Source organism: Lontra canadensis, unplaced genomic scaffold (genome assembly GCF_010015895.1).
Source record: "Lontra canadensis isolate GAN:19392208 unplaced genomic scaffold, GSC_riverotter_1.0 scaffold11, whole genome shotgun sequence".
NCBI classification, from domain to species: Eukaryota; Metazoa; Chordata; class Mammalia; order Carnivora; family Mustelidae; genus Lontra; species Lontra canadensis.
This window is the reverse complement of record NW_022631005.1, coordinates 24,177,449-24,198,614: the sequence shown is the minus strand read 5'-3', so window position 1 is coordinate 24,198,614 and position 21,166 is coordinate 24,177,449. Positions and strand designations below refer to the sequence as shown.

Below are 21,166 nucleotides of genomic sequence, written 5' to 3'. Positions count from 1 at the left end.
ACCAACATAGTTCCCTTGGTTTTACATCACCCAAAAAAGTCAATTAATCTTTTTTTCAAATCTTTTTTTTTTTTTTTTAAGTAATCGCTACACCCAACATGGGGCTTGAACTCACGACCCCAAAATCAAAAGTCACACATTCTTCTGACTGAGCCAGCCAGACACCCCAGTCCTTTTAATATCCTGCTCTTTAGAGAATATACTCTAAAATGATATACTTTCGGGGTGCCTGGGTGGCTCAGTCAGTTAAGCATCTGCCTTAGACCCAGGTTATGATCCCAGGTTCCTGGGATCTAGCTCCATGGCTGGCTCCCTGCTTAGCGGGGAGCCCACTTCTCCCTCTGCCTGCCACTCCCCCAGCTTGTGCGCTCTCTCTCTCTGAAAAATAAAATCTTAAAAAAAAAAAAAAATTATATACTTTTCAACTAGTTACTAGGTTGTAGGTTTTTTGTTTTCATTATTGAAATGAATGGTCAAACATCTCATTGTGACACCTAAAAAAATGTTCAGGTACCTCTCCAAATTACCAGTAGAATTTCCCTGCTGGGGAGCTAGTCAGACAGAGTATCAAATGTTAAATGATACCTTTTTTCAGCCATGACAGGCCTAGAAAGAGTCCTTAGGCCCTGGCAGCTTCCTGCCCAGTGTGGTTCATACCTGATGAGTTTTCTTGCCTCAAATATAAACGTGAATGTAAAACTACTCTGTATAGAAAAGAATCATTGCTTCACAAGAACTTAAGGCTTAACCTGTGATACAGAATGTTGCCTTTTGTACACAGGCATCCGGGTTAAATCTAGCTTTGCCCTACTAGGTAAAGTCTGATTTCTTAGCAAAACAAGTCCACTTTGCAGAGAAGAGAACCAGGTTATGAAAGTTCTGTTAAATCTTGTGTGGACTCATATGGGATATAGCAACAGAATATACATTTTGAGCAAAGTCAGCCTTTGAAACAAAATAGCAAAGCCAAGCGCCAATAAGAAACATTGAAGATTGGCATGAGAGTACACAGATCAAGGGACACGAACCAGAAACATGTCACCATCTGAGCCTCCTTTTCCTCTTCCCAACTGTTTCATATACATGTGAGATCTAATTATAATAAGGCAAGGAAGTGTAAACTTGAAATACAGAAGTCGCAAACTACGCATCTTGAGAGTAATGGGCAAAACAACTAAAGGAGAGTACCTTCCAAGGGGAGGGCATTATGGGCTGATTAAACTCTTTGATATATAGTCTTTTTTTAGCTCCAAGTTTATCTAACATCATCTGCACTAACTCTTCAACAACTTTCACTCTGATTCTTATTTTGGATAATCATATTTATATATACAAATAATCTTAAATTCAAGTGAAAGAGGTTCCCTGGTTGATTGACTATTTGCAATATTTTTTTCCTATAATTAGCGTGAGACTTAAGTATCTTTAACTACAGTAAAAGCCTTCATTAACCAAAATAGTGAAAAAAATGGAAGGAGACCAAGTGTATAGTGTTCCACTTATTTGAGCAGTATTATACTCTAATACTCTTTCTACTTCAACATTTGTACCTAAGAAAAGTAAATTTTAGAATCAGATTACTATGTGCAAATCCCACTTTTAACTTACTAGGAGGTAACCTTGGACAAGGTGTGAACCTCTTTGTTTTGTTTCTTCATCTCACTTCATATATAAAGTGCTTAGAATAGTACCCAAAACCTAATAAATGTCATATAAATATTAGCTACTAATGTTACTTTGTGGTGCTATCAAAAAAATGAACATTATGTAGTATTCTAAATGAAAAGACATAGGAATTTTGGGCTAAATTTGTGTTTGGTCTGAATTCTAGAGTGGCCGGAGGAAACTGACGTAGTTGGTTCTAAAATATTTAGTCCTTTTGTCTTGTTAGCTTCTTAACACATGCCTTTTCCTTAAAATACAACAGAGTTCACATCAGATGACTTCTTTTCTCATCCTTGGATTGTTAACTTGAGGTCTAAATATGTTCTAAAAAATTTCCTTTTCCTTCCCATCTTTTTTTGTTTCTGTTTTTATTTAAATTCAATTGACATATAGTACATTATTAGTTTCAGAAGTAGTTAAATGGTTCATCAAACTTATATAATACCCAGTGCTCATTACATCCCCCAGTTACCTAGTCCCCCTACCCCCCTCCCCTCCAGCAACCCTCACTTTATTTCCTTTTTTTTTTTTTTCCTTAAAGATTTTATTTATTTATTTGACAGAGAGTTACAGCAAGACAGGGAACACAGGCAGAGGGAGTGGGAGAAGGAGAAGCAGTCTCCCCACTGAGCAGGAAGCTTGATGTGAGGCTCAGTCCCAGGACCCTAGGATCAGGACCTGAGCTGAAGGCAGACGCTTAACAACTAAGCCATCCAGGCGCCCCTCAGTTTATTTCCTATGATTAAGGGTCTCTTATGGTTTGTCTTCCTCTCTGATTTTGTTTTACTTTTCCCTCCCTTCCCCTTATGATCTTCTGTTTTGTTTCTTAAATTCCACTTGTGAATGAGATCATATGATAGTTGTCTTTCTCTTATTGACTTCCCATCATTTTTATAAATTTCTGTTAATCTTATCCATAGCTATGGAAACATTACATGGAAAAGGTTTTAAAACAGTATGTATGCCATTTCTATAAATAATGTAAGTGGATATTTATATCTGCATGGAAATAAGGCTAACTATATATACATGTAAATGGTGATTATCTGTGAGTAATTGTCTTACAAAAATGTTTTTTCCATAGTAGCTTTTTCCTTTTTTGTATTTTCCAAATGTTCTACTGTGAAAACCTATAGTATAATCATGTAAGGCTTTTTTAAGAGATGTTTTAAATGTCCAGATTTATTCAGAAATATTGAAATAAAACCTTTTTGTTTCAAGCTTTATATATTAAATGTGAACCAGAACAGTTTTGTGTTATTCCTTATCAAGTAAGCAGTTTGGGGTTAATGACATGAAATCTGCATTTCAGCTGCAGTGCAGTTTCTAAGGAAAGGACTTAGGAGCGACCCAAAATTCATGAATTCACTGAGGTGATTCGTAATCATGCAGTCAAGTTTCATTTTAATGAAATGGCAATTAAATGTGTTTAACCTTATTTTAAGCATTACCTTAAAACTTTAAGTTTAGCTTTTGCTTACAGAGCTATTTGCTGAACATGGAGAATGAAAAACACCGTTCTCAGTCTGTCAGCATGCATAGTAAGCTTCTGGTTTCATGTAGAAGCATATATTATTTTGATTCTATTCTGCTAAGAATATGTTTTTCTCTATTATCTATTCAGTGAGTGTAAATATTGAGTGCGCACTTACTGGCTTAGCTTTGCAATAGCTGATATGGGTTTCTTTGTTTTTAATGGAAGTGGGGAAGGGAGATGTTAAAGTTTCTAACTTACTCTTAAAAAGCCCACCATTTCATTTTTTGTTTATTAAGGCATACACCATGAGAAAACAATTAAAGAGATCAATTTTATATAATTAATATAGTGTCATTAGTTTCATGCATGCAATATAATAATTTAACAGTTCTGTACATTACTCCGTGTTCATCAAGATACCTATACTCCTTCATCTATTTCGCCCATCCTGCCAACCACCTCCCCTCTCATAACCACCTGTTTATTCTCTTTATTTAAGAGTCTGGTTTTTTGTTTCGATCTTTCTTTCAGTTCGTTCCTGTGTTTTGTTTTCCAGATTCCCCATATTAGTGAAATTGTATGATATCCATCTTTTTCTCACTGACTTATTTCACCTAACATTGTACTCTCTGGGTGTACCCGTGTTGTAGCAAATAGCAGATTTCGTTTGTTTTTATGGCTGAGTAATAGTCCATGGTGTACATATTTCATACCACATCTTCTTTATCCACTCATCTATCAATGGACACTTGGGTTACCTTCTTATCGGGGCTATTGTGAGCAATGCTGCAGTAAACATAGGGGTGCATATGTCTTTTTGAATTACTGTTTTCATTTTCTTTGGGTAAATACCCAGTAGTGGAATTACTGGATCATATGGTAATTATATTTTTAATAAAATTATTAAATTTTATTAAATTTAATAAATTTAATAGTATGGTTAAAATACTATTATATACTAAATACCATACTATTTTCCACAATGGCTGCACCAGTTAACATGCCTCCCAACAGTGCACAAAGGTTCCTTTTTCTCTACATTCTCTCCAACCCTTATTTCCTGTGTTTTTGATTTTAGCCATTCTGACAAGTGTAAGGTGATATCTCAGTGTTGTTTTGATTTGCATTTCCCTGATGATGAGTGATGTTGAGCATCTTTTCATGTGTCTGTTGGCCATCTGGATGTCTTCTTTAGAGAAATGCCTGTCATGTCCTCTGCCATTTTTTAATTGGATTTTTTGAGGGTTTTGTTGTTAACTTGTATAAGTTTTTTATATATTTTCGGTATTAACCCCTTACCAGATAGATCATTTGCAAATGTCTTTTCTCATTCAATAGGTTACTTTTTTGTTTTGTTGATGGTTTCCTTTGCTGTGCAGAAGCTTTTTAGTTTGGTATAGTCCCAATCATTTAATTTTGCTGTTTCTCTTGCCAGGGAGACCTATCTAGAGAAATGTTACTAAGGCCAATGTCAAAGAAGAAATTACTGCCTGTGGGGCACCTGCCTGGCTTAGTCAGTAGAGCATGTGACTTTTGATCTCAGGGTCATAAATTTGGGCCCCACGTTGGCTGTAGAAATGACTTTTTAAAAATGAGTTAAGTAAACTCTTTAAAAAAAAGAAAAAAATTACTGCATTTTTTTTCTACGATTTTTATGGTTTCAGGTCTCATAGTTATAACTCTAATTCATTTTAAGCTTATTTGTGTTTGGTATAAGAAAATGGTCCTGTTTCATTCTTTTGCATGTAGTTTTCCAGTTTTCCCAGGATCATTTGTTGAAGAGACTTTTTCCCATTGTATGTTCTTGTCTCCTTTGTCATACATAAATTGAGCATGTAAGTATAATATATTTCTGGGCTTTCTATTCTGTTTCTGTCTGTGTGCCAGTACCATACTATTTTGATTACTAGAGCTTTGTACTATAGTTTGAAATCTAGGAATGTGATACCTCCAGCTTTGTTATTTTTCAAGATTGTTTTGGCTATTCAGGGTCTTCTCTGGTTATATACAGATTATTTATTAGATATATCAGATTATTTATTCTAGTTTTATAAAAATTGTTTTTGGTATCTTGATGAGGACTGCATTAAGTATAGTATATAGGTTGTTTTAGGTAGTGTGGACATTTTAACAGTATTGATTCTTCTAATCCATGAGCATGGAATATCTTTCCATTTGTTTGTGTCACCTTTGACTTCTTTAACAACGTTTGATAGTTTCAAAGTATAAGTCTTTGACCTTCTCAATTAAGTTTATTTACTCTTCTTAATGCAATTATAAGTGAGATTGTTTTCTTAATTTCTATTTCTGCTACTTCATTATTAGTGTATAGTAATGCAACAGATTTCTGTATGTTATTTTTATATCCTGTGTCCTTACTAAGCTCATTTATCAGTTCTAGTAGTTTTTTGGTGGGATATTCAGGGTATTCTATGTATAATATTATGTCATCTCCAAAAGTGAACATTTTACTTCATCCTTTCCAATTTGGGTACCTTTTATTTCTTGTCTGACTGCTGGGGCTAGAGCTTCCATTACTTTGTTGATTAAGAGTAGTGGGAGTGAACATCCTTGTCTTGTTCCTGATCTTAGAGGAAAAGCTCCATTTTTCACCACTGAATATGTGAGATGTTAGCTGTGGGTTTTTCATATGTGGGCTTTATTATGTATGTATGTTTCCTCTAAACCTACTTTGTTGAGAGTTTTTATCATGAATGGAAGTTGTCCTTTATCAAATGCTTTTCCTGCATCTACTGAGATAAATAATGTGGTTTTATCCTTTCTCTTATTTTTTTTAAAGATTTTATTTATTTATTTAACAGAGATCACAAGTAGGCAGAGAGAGAGAGAGGAGGAAGCCGGCTCCCCGCTGAGCAGAGAGCCCATTCCAAGCCTTGATCCCAGGACCCTGGGATCATGACCTAAGCCAAAGGCAGAGGCTTTAACCCACTGAGCTACCCAGGCGCCCCATCCTTTCTCTTAATACAATGTATCACATTGATCGATTCACAAATATTGAACCATCCTTGCATCCCTGTAATAAATTCCACTCTACACTGGTGAATGATTTTTTTTTTTTTTTAAATGTATTGTTGGATTTGGTTTGCTAATATTTTGTTGAAATTTTTACATCTGTGTTCATCAGAGATACCGGCCAGTATTTTTCTTTTTTTTTTCTTTCTTTCTTTCTTTCTTTTTTTTTTTTTTTTTTTTTTTTGTAGTGTATCTAGTTTTTGTATCAGAGTAGTTCTGGCCTCATACAGTGAACTTAGTAACTTTCCTTCCTTTTTTTTTTTTTTTTTTTTTTTTTGGAGTAATTTGAAAAGAACAGGTATTAGTTTTTCTTTAAAGGTTTGGTAGATGGCATCCAGGTGGCTCAGTGGATTAAGCTTCTGCCTTCAGCTCAGGTCATGATGCCAGGGTTCTGGAATTGAGTCCTGCTTCAGGCTCCCTGCCCAGCAGGGGGGTCATCTCCCTTTACACCTACCTTCTTCTTGTGATCCCCCTCTCTCGCACCCCTTTTCTCTCTCTCTCTCAAGTAAATAAAATCTTTTAAAATAAATAAATAATAAATGTTTGATAGAATTCCCTTGTGAAGCCATCTGGTCCTGGAGTTCTGTTTTGGGGAAGTTTTTTGATTACTGATTCAATTTCATTGCTAGTAATTGAGAAGTTCAAATTTTCTATTTCTTCCTAATTTCATTTTAGAAGATTATGTGTCGGGGCGCCTGGGTGGCTCAGTGGGTTAAAGCCTCTGCCTTCGGCTCAGGTCATGATCCCAGGGTCCTGGGATCGAGCCCCGCATCGGGCTCTCTGCTCAGCAGGAAGCCTGCTCCCTTCCTCTCTCTCTGCCTGCCTCTCTGCCTACTGTGATCTCTCTCTGTCAAATAAATAAATAAAATCTTTAAAAAAAAAAAAAAAGAAGATTATGTGTTTCTAGGAATGTATCCATTCTTTTCAGACTGTGTAATTTGTGGCATATAATTTTTTATAATCTTTTATAATCCTTTTCATTTCTGTAGCTGTCAGTTATTTCTCCTCCTTCATTTCTGATTTTATTTAAGTCCTTTCTCTCTCTCTCTCTCGTTCTTTATGAACCTGGGTATCTGTTCAGAGAATCAGCTCCTGGTTTCACTGATCTGTTCTGTTGTGTTTTTAGTTTCTATTTCATTTCTATTCAACTCTATTAATCTCTAATCCTTATTTACTTCCTTCTGCTGGCTTTGGCCTGTGTTTATTCTTCTTTTCCTAGCTCCTTTAGGTCTAAGATTAGGTTTTTTATTTGAAATTTTTCTTGCCTCTTGAAGTAGGCTTGTATCACGGTAAACTTCCCTGTTAGAACAGTTTTTGCTGCATCTCAAAGATTTTGGACCATTGTGTTTTCCATTTTCATTTGTCTCTATGTATTTTTTGATTCCCTCTGATTTCTTGGTTGAGCCATCTGTTGTTTAATAGGATGTTATTTAGCCTCCATGTATTCATGTTCTTTTTAGACTTTTTCTTGTAATTGATTTCTAGTTTCATACCATTGTAGTCAGAAAAGATGCATGATGTGTTTTCTGTTTTTCTCAATTTACCGAAACTTGTTTTGTGGCATAACAAAGTGATCTGTTCTAGAGACTGTTTCATGTGCACTTCGATGTATGTTACACTGTTTTTTGAAAAAATGTTCTGAATATATCTGATAGGTCCAACTGATCCAATGTGTCATTCAGAGCCACTGCTTCCTTGTTTTCTGTCTGGATGATCTATCCATTGATGTAAATGGAGTGTTACAGTCCCCTACTATTATTTTATTACTGTCAGTTTCTTCTTTGATGTCGCTTAATAGTTGCTTTATGTACTTAGATATTCCCATGTTGGGTGCATAAATATTTACAATTGTTATATCCTCTTGTTGGATTGTTCCCTTTATCATGATGTAGTATACTTCTTTGTCTCATGTTACAGTCTTTGTTTTAAAGATTATTTTGTCCTATGTAAGTATTGCTACCCCAGCTTTTTTTTCACTTCATCTGCATGGTAACTGTTTTTGTATCCCTTAACGTTCAATCTGCATGATTATTTAGATCTGAAGTGAGTCTCTTGTAGACCTCATATACATGGGTCTTGCTTTTTTTTTTTTTTTCCCTAAAGATTTTATTTACTCATTTGTCAGAGAGCGCAAGGAGGGAGTGCCACAGGTCAAGGGAGAAGCGGGCTCCCTGCTGAGCAAGGAGCCCAGTGTGGGACTTGATGCCAGGATGTTGAGATCATGACCTGAGTCGAGAGAGGCAGACGCTTAACCAGATCAGCCACCCAGGCATCCCAGGGTCTTGCCTTTTTTTTTTTTTTTTTTTTTTTTTTTAAGAATTTTCTTTATTTATTCGACAGACAGAGATCACAAGTAGTCAGAGAGAGGCGGGGAAGCAGGCTCCCCGCTATGCAGAAAGCCCGATGCAGGGCTCGATTCCAGGATCCTGAGATCATGACCTGAGCTGAAGGTGGAAGCTTAAACCACTGAGCCACCCAGGCGCCCCAAGGGTCTTGCTTTTTTATCCACTCATTCACCCTATGTCCATTGATTGGTAGATTTAGTCTATTTACATTCAAAGTAGTTATTGATGGGTATATACTTCCAGTTATTTTGTTACTTGTTTTATGGTTGTTGTTGTTGTTTTTTTGTTTTTTTTTTTAAGATTTTATTTATTTATTTGACAGAGATCACAAGTAGGCAGAGAGGCAGGCAGAGAGAGAGAGAGGAGGAAGCAGGCTCCCCGAGGAGCAGAGAGCCCGATGCGGGGCTCGATCCCAGGACCCTGGGATCATGACCCGAGCCGAAGGCAGAGGCTTTAATCCACTGAGCCACCCAGGCGCCCCTTTATGGTTGTTTTTGTAGTTCTTCTCTTTTCCTTTCTTCTTTTGCTCTGTTCCCTTGTGGTTTGCTGGCTTTCTTCAGTGAAATGCTTAGATTCCTTTCCCTTAATTTTGTTTATCTATTGCAGGTTTTTGATTTGTGGTTACCATTAGGTTCATATTTACATCATATGCATGTAGCAGTCTGTATCACATCGATGTCAATTTAACTTTGAAACCGTTGTAAGAGAACCAAATTATAATCCCCTCCCACCTACATTCTATGTATATGATGTCATATTTTACATCCTTTTATTTTGTGGATCCCTTGAATGCTTTTTATAGATATAATTTAATGTATTGTTTTTGCACTTTAACCTCTGTAATGATTTTATAAGTGATTAATCTACCACTTTTATTGTGTTTATATTTACTTATGAAATTTTATTCTTTCATAATGTTGTTACTACTGATTATGGATTTCTTTCCAAAGAATCCCCTTTAACTTCTCTTGTAAATCTGGTTTAATGGTGATGAATTCCTTTAACTTTTATTTGCCTGGAAAACTCTCTTTTTATTCTAAGTGATAATCTTGCCTAGGCAAAGTGTTCTTGTTGGTGGTTTTTTTCCTTTCAGTACTTTGATGTGTATCATGTCACTCTGGCTTGCAGTTTCTGCTGAAAAATCAGCTTATTGGTCTTCTGGGATTTCCCTCCTAAGTAACTATTTTCTTTTCTGTTGCTGCTTTTAAAATTCTCTCATTATCACTGCTTTTAATTACTAAGTAACTTGGTGTGAACCTCCTTGGGTTGATATTGTTGGGGGCCCTCTGTGCCTTTTGGATTTAAATATATATTTCTTGCCTCAGATTTGGGGAGTTTTCAGCTATTATTTCTTCAAAAAAATTTTTCTGCCTCCTTTTCTCTCTCATTTCTTTCTGGGATCCCAAAAATGCAAATATTATTACACTTGATGATGTTGCTGAGCTCCCTTAACCTATTCTCATTTTTTATTGTTATTTTTTCTTTTTGATTTTCATTACCTTGCCTTCTAGATTAATGATCTGTTTTTCTGCATCCTCTGATCTGTTGATTCCTTCTAGTATATTTTTCATTTCAGTTCTTGAATTCTTCATCTCTGACCAAGTTGTTTTTTTGTTGTTGTTGTTTTGTTTTGTTTTGTTTTTATCTTTTTGTTGAAGTTCTCATTGAGTTTGTCCTTTTTTTTTTTCTCCAAGTCCAGTTAGTATCTTTGTATTATTACAAAGTACATTACTTTGAATTCTTTATCCAGGAATGTTGCTGATCTCAGTTTCATTTATCTCTTTTTTTGCGATTTTGTCCTGTTCTTTAATTTGGGACATATTTTATTCTCCTCATTTTGTATAACTGTGTTTGTTTCTATGTATTAGGAAGGTGAGCTATGTCTACTGATCTTAAAAGTAGTAGCCTTATGAAGAAGGCAGTGCCCTGTAGCACAGTGTCTCCTGTTTACCTGAACCAGGTTCTTCAGGGTGTCTCCTCCATGGGTTGCATGTTCTCTGCTGTTGTATCTGAGCCACATTTATCTTCAGTTCTCTTAGCTGCAATGGCCCACCTTGCATGCTGTGGGCAGGATTTAGTCCCTGTGCTATTTAGGGCCAAGATTAGGGCCACTGTGGGCATTCTCACCAATCAGATCAGATGCCTGCCCTCATCCAGTTCACTGTGGCTACAATAGCACCGACCTGCAGGGTCCCCTGAGAGGCTTTTGTAGGTAGGTGGAGCCAGCAGTCAGACTAGATCCCTGCCCCCAATTTGTCTGGCATGGCTGCAGTGATCCCAAACTGCAGGGCTCTCTTCTTGTGTTGCCCCTGAGAGTTTTTTGTTGGTGGGTGTGACTGGCAGATCAGATGTCTACCCCCATTCCATCTGCTGGGGCTGCATTGGAACTAGTTTGTGTGGTTATCTTCCCCTCTCCCCAAGGCAGGAGTCACTTTGGAGTGCCTCCCATCCCTGTTCGGCTGCCTGGAGGGTATAATGCAACAAAAATCACTTAGGAGGGTTACCTATAGCTTTTAAAACATCTGGAAATAAGGAAATGAACAAAATTATGTGAAGATTAATATGAGCTTCTTAGGAAATATATTTTCTTTTAAGGTGTTTGACATTCTTGTTTTTAATAGCTCCACTATTATTTTAGGAATATGCTACCAGTGTATTTATGCTACTTTTGAATGAAGTACTAATATTTAGTCATTGTTCTATTTTCCAAGTCTTTCATATCTAGAACGTTGTGTTCTCACAACTCTTCTACTCTTCCCCACAGGTATTATTCATTTTATACTTTTTTTCTATCATTTTTTTTTTAAGTCCAAGCTCAAATGTCTACCTCTGTCAGGGTTAATTTCTCCCTCCTGTTTTCCTAAGTCCTATTTATACTGCTGTTCTAATATGGTGTCTAATATACTGCTGTCTAATATGGGCTAAGCATACCTAATTCAAAGATAGAGACCTTACTTATCTTTATATCACCCACCAGTCACACCCCGGGTTCACAACATACTGCCATCTGTTACAAATGGTGAGGTGCTAGAGTCAGATATTTTAGATGTCATGTTATGTTGTCATGTTTTGAAAATGTACATGATGTTTGTGTGGAGAGAATACTGTGACATGGATATTGATTGGGATTTGGTTGCATTAGGAAATCTAAAATACCATTGGAAATTTACTGGTGCAAATTCCATAATGTAGTATCCTGTGACATGGAATCTATAACTATTTATTGCAAGTTTTCTGTCAAACATTTTTTCATAAGAGAATTTTTATGAAAAATTCTCCAATGCTCCAAGGCTCCAATGTGAATCTCCAAAAATTAGTGAATTTAAGTAAAGGAGATCAGAGCCACATTTGCCCATTCATTGACATTTTTTTTTCAAAGTTATATTGCAAAGGTAAGCTATAACTTTAAAAGTACTTTGAATAAACTACAAGGGTAGTATGAGAAATAGTTGAAGTTCCTTGGGGGGATGTGACTGCATAAGTCAAGGTATTTTAAGTCAGGTTATATTACAGTGAATTCTCCCAGGTTTCTACATTTTTCTTTTCAATTGTAGTGAACTATATTCTCGCAAGACCATTGTAATTTACTTTTCCAATCTATAAAGAGCTGAGCCCAAATTCTGACACTGCAATTTATGCTTCTCTGTGTGTATGTTCTGAGGTAGTATTTCCAACACAAGAAAAGGTTGTATCTTCACATTCCATTTCCATTCCTGCTCTTTATGTTCCTAGGAGTGGAAATGTGTCAATGTGTGTTTTCATGGTGTTTGGAATTTAGAGCATGAATTTGAAGTACATGTGATTTGATAAACTGAAAAGAGGGCTTACTGTTAATTGTTAAGACTGAAGGGCAAGAAATGAGCTTCTCCTGGTCCTTTCTCTGCCTACAAGTTTAAGTATTCTAGAAAATTCATTCACAGAAAAGTTGAGGAAATAGCATATTATCAATCACTTCATTACTGACTAGGATTAGAATTTAAATTTTTTGTACTAAGTTCGATTTGTCATTTGTAACATGGCCATAATGCACTATTGCCATAGAGATAGCGTAATTTTACAAAACCCTTCACTGTTAAATAATACTTCACTATAACTGGATTTTTATTTTGTTGGTGTTAATATGTTCTTTAGTTAACAAATATGCTTTGTATTTCTATCTTTAGAGAAGGTTGATCCTAGACTTTATTAAATTATTTAGTCATTGAGCAGAATCATTGAGACTTCAAGGCAGCTACAGTGATGCTGTCGTCTATAGTCAAATACCTGAGATGCGACCTTTGCCATTTCTGTTGCTTTGGGGATTAATAAACATAGAAATGAACTGATATTTATAAGATAGTGAGATATATTTGTGGGATTACCAGAGAAATCATTTAGCTGACATTTAGTTGTGAAAGTTTGTATAGACAATACTATAATTTTGTTCATTTTTGTAGAAACTTTTTTAAATACCCTGAAGCTAGATGGTTAGTTATTTTTATCTGGTTTCTTTTAAGAAAGAAAAAAATGATTTCTGATAACATCTAGTAATTTATATAAGTTTGGAGATAATTGGTTTACCTAAAAGGAATCCTCTTAGGGTCAAGAAACAAAATACAATTCCTCTTTTCTTTCTTTTTTTTAAATACAATTCTTATTCACTACTCAAAGCTTATCATTGTGGAGTTTTATTTAAATAAATAATTGCTTTTTATTTAAAGAAGTAAATTTATACTCTCAATTTACTACTTAAGTAACTCTTAAGTAGTAAATACTTAAGTAGTAAATTACTACCAGTGCCTTTAGTTTAGAGAAGAGTTGTCCCTTAGGTGTCCCTTAGGTGATTTGTGACGTCAGTCAAATTACTTAATCTCTTTAATGATCTGTTTCTCTGCAAGTGACCTTAGTAATATAATAAGGAAATAATCTAAAAATTTGCTACATGACTCCCATTTCCCTTGTGCTCTTGACACATTCCTAATATAAGGATTCCTATTTCAGTGTGACAACCATTCTATAAAAGTGGTTCTCTTCTTTCCTGTTTTTGGTATTCAGAAGGGCCAGCTTCCTGGGCATGCACCCTCTGATGTAACACAGGGCCCTGTGTTTGGTTTAATGTTCTGCTCTTACCAACTCAAAATTCTCAGTAATTTTTAACAAGCAGCCCTGCATTTTCCTCTTGCCTAGGTACTAGAAATTATGTAGCCAGTACTGGTCCTCAGAAACTAATTGTCTATAAACCAAGTCTGTGACCATATAAATTTCCTCAACTATAAAGGAAATCTTTGTACACAAACTTTATTTGAATGTATTTTAAGTGGGGGAAAAAAAATAGCTGGGAGTTACCTATACAGTAAACCCTTTAAAAGTTAGCTCTCATGATAGAGGATTTTTAAGATTTGCTATTTTAACAGAATTTTGTCATTTCAAAACACAAAAGTGTTTGCTTAAAACACAAAAACATTCTATTAGATAAAAAATAAATAAATAAATTCAAAGCAGGGCTTAACTCATTGTGCCATTACAGGTTATCAAGTTATACCCAACCACCAGCAAAACTACCAAGGACTAGTTGGAGTTCAGCAACCCCAGAGTCAGAGCCTACTCGGTGGCCAGCCCAACAGCATTGGAAATCAGATCCAAGGAGTAGTCATCCCATATCCTTCAGTGCCATCATACCAGGTATGTTGTTACTATTGCCATCTTTGGGTGGAGGAGATTTTGAATAAATAAAATGTATAGCCACAGTTCATCTCCTCTCTTGTGTTAATATAGAGAAAATGCTTTTGTGATACATAACTTTATGGTCTCAAGAGTTTTATTAGTGTAGCAGCTTTGTTTTACCCTCATGTACTGCTTTATTCATTCACTTCTGTAATTTTTATAAAAAATTATATGTGAACTACAATATTAACCACATTGGTAGTAGCAAATAAATTTTATTTGGCATTGTCTGTGTTTCCAATGATATAAATGTTTAATAAGAAATTATCTTATTCTATTCTTCAGCTTCTTATAAAGTCTCTTTTGAGGGAAGAGTGGAATGAGAGGGAAAATAATGGTAGAGATAGGTATCTAAAAGAGTGAGGTAGAGTACAAACTATAAATCAGTGTTTATAGAGAAGAATGTTGTTTTCCATGCTAGAACTGATCTTTTTCCTCACCTCAGTCCCAAAAAAGAATGGCATATCATGTATATGATATCATGTATTAAAAATGTGGATTTTAATTTATAGTTCTAAAGTGGAAATATCTATTGTTCCATGAATAAGTGAAATATATCTAGTATAATATGGCATATTTTCAGAAATTTGTTTTATTCTTCCTTCATCTTTCTGGAATTACTTGCAAATGAGTTTGTTTTATTAGCCTCATGGTTTTCCATAGCTGAACCTAATGTTAAGAAATCAGAGACCATTTTCATTCATCTCAACAAGGTAAAGACAGTCTAGTTAGGAAGATAAATGTACATGTAAACAAGTTGATGATAGTGCACGGACCCATAACTAAAGGGATTATGAAGTAGAGCCATAAATAGATTAGGAACTTAAATGTAGAAGTTCTCTAGAAAAATAAAAACCTTTAACTATCTCTTAAGAAAATTATGGGCATAAATTGGTTAAGAAGAAATCCTGGGGATGGGAAGAGATATAAGTAAAGATGCTAGCATATTTCATGTAATTCCAGAAATTTTAAATTGGAATTAAATGTAAACTATGGAACTGTCAGGGACTAGTGAGCTCTAAGGGTATGTCTAGTAAAAAACAACAACAACAACAACAACAAAAATATATATATATCTGTTTGTCTAGTTTTCTAGCTTCTTACTAATCGAAAGCAACTAAGGAAAAAAGAAAAGATGAATCATAAAACCAGATTTTGCATCTTTGTTTTCTCTCCCATCTCCATGCTTCCTTATCCTCTGTGCTTAAGCCCAGGCACATGAGACTGCCCATTCCCTTCTTCTCCATAGCTAGACATTAGAGAGGATCAGTACCAGGCCAGGAAATCTCTCCTGTCAAGCACCTTGGTTGTGCTACCTAACCCAGTACATTGACCTTTTAGATGTCCAGGTACTATGAAACTACGATCTGCCCTTTACCTCTAGGGACTCACAGTCTAGTGCAAGTTATACAATTTTTAAATAAATTACAGACTTGTTAATGTAGGGTTTTGTTTTTTTTTTAAGCTAGATACTGGAAATGTAGCAGAACTAAGACAATAATTAAAATTTCTATAGTGTACTTTTTTTATAAGTTATAAATCATTTCTCAAAGTATTTTATATAATTGTCATACTGGGTAAAAGACTATGAGAAGGGTGGCCCTGTAGAGCAATTAGAGCTGCTTTATAATTCCTGCTACCTCTAGTAGAGAGGCTGAGTGAGGGATAAAATGCTGTCTAAAAACTGTCAGAAAAATCATCTGTCCTCAGTAAATTGTATTTGGTGGCCATATGTCTCACACACTGTTCCCTCTCTTTTTTAGTTTTTCTTTACCACTAGTTACAGATTTGTTCTATAGCTTAATCATCTAGATTGAACTGTGTCATTGTCCCTGGATCTGCATTGAGTACATATTAACTTAGATACAATCAGAAATAATAATCTTAGAATGTTACACTCCCATAGTAGGCACAAAAGACTGATATATATTGTGTTATACAGAGTTGGATACATCAAATGAATAATGTCCTCTTTGCAATAACTGAGCCAAATTGAAAGTAATTAAGGGATTACTGTGTGTTTTGAAAAGACTAGTTCGCATTTCAGAAACAAGACTTATTAGAAGTTAATCACCTTCTAAATTATGCAAGCCAGGTATAGAGAATAATGAAATGGTTAAAGAGCTGAAGCTCTGGAGCCAGAGGGTATAGTTTCAAATCTTAACTTCCCTGCTTACTAGCTATACAACCTTGGACAAGTTATGTTAACCTCAATTTTCCCCATCTATAAAATAGGGATGATAAAAGTAACTTCTTAGAGTTATTAGGAAGACTTAATATTATAACATGCCTAAAGTTATTAGAACAGAACCTGATGCATGGTGATAAATAAATACTTAGTAATGTTAATTTGCATTATCATCAGTATCATCTGTTATTGCTACTACAGTTGCTAACATCATCATCTTCATAACCATCAGAAGCCTTTGTATTGGCCTTACTTACCAAAATCAGTATAATCCACCTGTAATGTTGTGGCCCATTTATAAATTAAGAACCCATTACAACAGAAAAAAACAACAACAGAAGAGTCCATTGTGTCTGTGGTTTCTATTTTAGAAACCAGAGACCTGAAAAATCCATTCTGTTCATGCGGGTTCTATGTAGATAATATAGAAAACAGAACTGAAAGATCTGCTGTTCACCAGATGTCTACTGTGCAAGATCCTGCAAGCAGAGATTACAGTGGAGATGATGCCTCCCATGAGATGGGGATAGCATCTCATTTTTTCACATAAGGAGCTGTTGGACCTCAAAATAGTTAAGTCATTTGCCTAACGCTTCATAGATAGCTAAAGGATAAAGCCAATATCACATCTAGATATTTTAAGCTCCAAAACTCACAGTCTTTCTGATCCAGTGTATGCTGCCCTACCTGAGTTTAATTTAGCTCTGAGATGTACTGTATTATCTACTCTTCCACGTCAAATGATCATGCTTATTTGGAAACCATTTCTTTTTTAAAACAACTTTTACTTAAAGATGTAAGTCACATTTTATTTTTATAATCTAATGCATATCGCCTACTGTTCAGTTGCTAAATGCTAGCCAAAAGCTAAAGCTGGCTGAAAAGAAAAGAAATAAAGTGGTGGTACTGTGGCTAACTTATCATGACTATTGGCACTTTAGCTTATTTCTAAATGTTGATACTGGAAATGTTTATGGAGGCAAGAGACATTATCATTTGCAAGGTTTTGAAGAACGTTTTTCCCTTTAAATTGTCTTTCAAATTTTAGGTTTCACTGCCTCAAAGTTCTCAAGGAATTGCCCATCAGACTTATCAACAGCCTGTTATGTTCCCTAATCAGTCTAATCAAGGATCTATGCCCACAACAGGAATGCCAGTTTACTATAGTGTCATTCCACCTGGCCAACAAAATAATTTAAGGTGAGTACAACTAAGAAACCTAATCCTATAGCTGCTAATTATTTATCAGGATTATGATCTGTTACTAATTTTAAAATTGACTAAGGAGCATGACCTGAAATCATTATCTAGTATAATATAGAATTGAGAAAGTGGGATACAGTCTCCTTTTCTCATAGTTTTTCTAACAAAATCAAGATAAGCCAAACATTTCATATGTAACCTAAAGGAGGGTCACATCTTCTCTCAGGTGCCTAAAAGTAGGCCATTCTTCTTTTAGCCAGATGGAATAGTAGTTGGCCATAGACCCTGGAGTTGGAGTATTTACTATTTAATACTTTTGTAGGAGTTGGGGAAGAAGGTACTTCTTGTATATAACCTCAGCAACAGAATTTCTTTCTGAAAATTTTCAGGCTCTAGATAGCTCATTTTCCATCATTAAGAGGAAAGCAGGGGGAGGGGAGGGACATTTAGGAGAAGCAAAGGTAGTAGTAGCTCTATAGAAAAGCAAGTCATGAAGCTACTACTTAGCTACTTCAAATTGAAGGAGCAAAATCTCTTCTGAAAAGCTGAATGTGATACAGAGTAATCGTCCTTTGAATTGGATAACTTTAGTCCATTATTCAGAAAGTTACAGGGGCTCAGTCAGTTCAGCATCTGCCTTCAGCTCAGGTCATGATCTCAGCGTTCTGGGATCCAGCCCCACCTTGGGCTCTCTGCTCAGCAGGGAGTCTGCTCCCTCTCACTTTCCCTTTGTTCTCTCTCTCTCTGTCAAATAAATAAAATCTTCAAAAAAAAAAAAAAAAAGGAGGAAGGGAAGGGAAAAGAAAGAAAGAAAAGTACTACAGTCTTTCATTAGTTTCAGGACATCCCTGTGAGGTCACCAGAGGGACTGCAGTGCTCTTTTTAAGAAGTAGAACCTGTGTTCTAATTGCTGATAAGAGGTTGTCACTGGTTATGGTTACAGATAATGGTATTTAGGGGTGAGAAAGGGATTGACAGACGTGCTTCACTGAATCTACTTGGGAGAATGGAAACTTGGCTCTTGTTTGGTATCAAACAGACACACACACACAAGAACTCACATATTTCCTCAGTCTTGGTTCTCATTTTATTTGTTGTCACAGGCACATACGACTCACATACTTCCGCCTCTGTGGCTGTCACAGATTGTCCTTTCCGCCTCTGTGGCTGTCACAGATTGAAGAGGTGCAGGCTTTTTAAACAGTGAGTTAGTTGTAAATCATAGGCAACTTTGGAGTTTTATATTCTAATGAGCCCCAGCTCTTTAGTGGTAGAGGAACTACACAATGAAAATAGAAATGTGTACTGTGTCAAATTTCCCATTTGTTTTGTTGAACTTTAAAATTTCTAAATAAGAAGATACTCCCAATCTGAGCCTCTTTTCCCGATTTCTGTAAATTTGGGATTTGTATTGCCAATTCAGGTTCAGAGCTATCAGAAGCAGAATTCTATGCTGAAACAGGTCAAATGGATGGTTTGAAAGTGGATGGGTTTTCTGCTTTTTGAACCAAAGTATAACCTTTTCTCTGAGAGAAAATTACCAAAGAAATCATTCCAGTGTAGAACGGAGGCTAAGGGAAGTTGGTACTAATACAGTGACTTGTTCAAGATCAAAAAACACTGTTTTTATAAGTTAACTTGTGTAGACCTACATGCTGGGTAGAGGGGCTTTCTTGAAGGAAGATCAAGCCTTAAAGGACCTATATAAAATGATTTAGACTTTAAATTTCCCCGTGTTTTTTATATTTATCAATACCTTGAAACAGAAGCAATCTTGTCTCCTTGATTTGCAAGAGAGGTGACCCCAGGAGTGCGTGTAGAGGTGAGAACACAGCTTTGTACTGTCCCCCACGTTCAACTTTTAATATGACAGCAGGCACTAAAAACTGTCAAATAGGGACACCTGGGTGGCTCATTTGGTTAAAGTGTCTGCCTTCGGCTCAGGTCATGATCCTAGGGACCTGGGATTGAGTCCCACATCAGGCTCCTTGCTCAACAGGGAGCTGCTTCTGCCTCTGCCAGCTGTTCCTCTGCCTTTGCTCTCTCTTTCTCTGACAAATAAAGAAAATCTTTTTTAAAAACTAAATAAAAATAAAAAAATAAAAGCTGTCAAGTAGATGCTAATAACTACACTTTGAAAAGAACCATACCAACTTTTAGTTCCTGGGACTGCTTCTGCAAGAAAACAAAAATTTGCTGAGCTAACCTTGGCCAGAGGAATAGCTTGGAAGCCCAGCAATTAAAAGAGAGGTGAAATTCCTCTCCAGCTTGAATCTTGAGAAAAAGTTTTGGGAATTACTCACAGATTAGGGCTATAACCTAAGAGAATCAAAGAAATTTGAAATAAGCTAGCTATTACTTGATGGTAGTGATTATTACCGTGTAACAAACTAGCATTAATCTCTTCTAACTAGGGATTACCAATGTGAGAAATGGAATGAGTTGCACATAAAGCAAGAATGTGTATCCTGTCAGTCTTATATTCTGGTACCTTTTATGTTAGTTATTAGATAGGAATACAAGTCATACAGAATTAATTAAGGGTACCTTTGGGTGAAAAACATTTGCAACTTATTTTTTAAAATATAACCGCATTCTTTACAGAAAATTTTGTTTCTGATTCTGGGCAATATTTAATAAGCAAATTGCCATAATATTTCAGATTTCTGACTTAAAAATCAACTCTTGGCACTTATTAACCAGATCATTACTGTGCAAGGGCCAGTACTATAGAGACCATTCCTTCATAAATCTAGATTTACTAGCTTGTATAAATTATATTTAATCATACATATTCCACTGTGTTTACATGCAGAGCAGATATTTGTCTGAATATTCCAGCATCTAGAGCAGGGCCCAGCCCAGGATAGAAGCTTGGTAAATGCATACTGAATAAACATACTTCCTTAATGGTAAAGGCCAATTTACAAATATGGACTGATACAGATACATTATTCATTCTTGTTTATGTATAATTACTGGCCTTAATAATATTTTGTTTCTGTAACCTTTATGTACTTTTAAAATTTTTCATTAATTTTTTTACTACAAAATAAATTATGCTTGTTGACACAAGTAAAATAGTACAAAGATGTGTAAAAACAAAGTTGATCATCATGCCCCACTCTCTGCTCACCTTCAGTAAACAGTGTTCCCATGCTAGTGTGTGCACTCTGTCATATTAGTCTCCTGACCAAACAAACATATACACATATAAAATACATGTATATTGAAATTAGGTGGTAGATTCTAATGAAATAGACATTATCTTGCAATTTTTTCTTTAATAGTGTATTGTGAATATCAGATTAGTAAAATTTAGTCTAAGATATTCTTGTTTTATATGTGGCTTTTTTCCTCGTTTCTTCACAAACATAATTTTGCGTAAATGAAATCATGTCACACAAGCAGTTTTCTATTGTTCTAACTTCCTTCTCTCCCCCAACCCTTTCAATGAAATTATTTGCATATACATACATGCTGGGTAACCCATGTTTCTCTCCTGGATTATATCCTTCCTCACTTTCCTCCTTGTACCTAATCATATGCCAA

The 21,166-nt window shown here is 35.5% G+C and overlaps 1 protein-coding gene across 10 annotated transcripts in view; it reads left to right on the top strand.

Moving 5' to 3' along the window:
• Positions 1-21,166, top strand: part of R3HDM1 (R3H domain containing 1) — a 209,860-nt gene that overhangs the window by 141,979 nt on the left and 46,715 nt on the right. For all 10 annotated transcript variants that reach the window (XM_032856157.1, XM_032856158.1, XM_032856160.1 and 7 more), the window contains 2 exons: positions 14,027-14,181; positions 17,460-17,611. In XM_032856157.1, the coding sequence (XP_032712048.1) occupies positions 14,027-14,181; positions 17,460-17,611 (307 nt within the window). The remainder of the gene's footprint in view (positions 1-14,026; positions 14,182-17,459; positions 17,612-21,166) is intronic.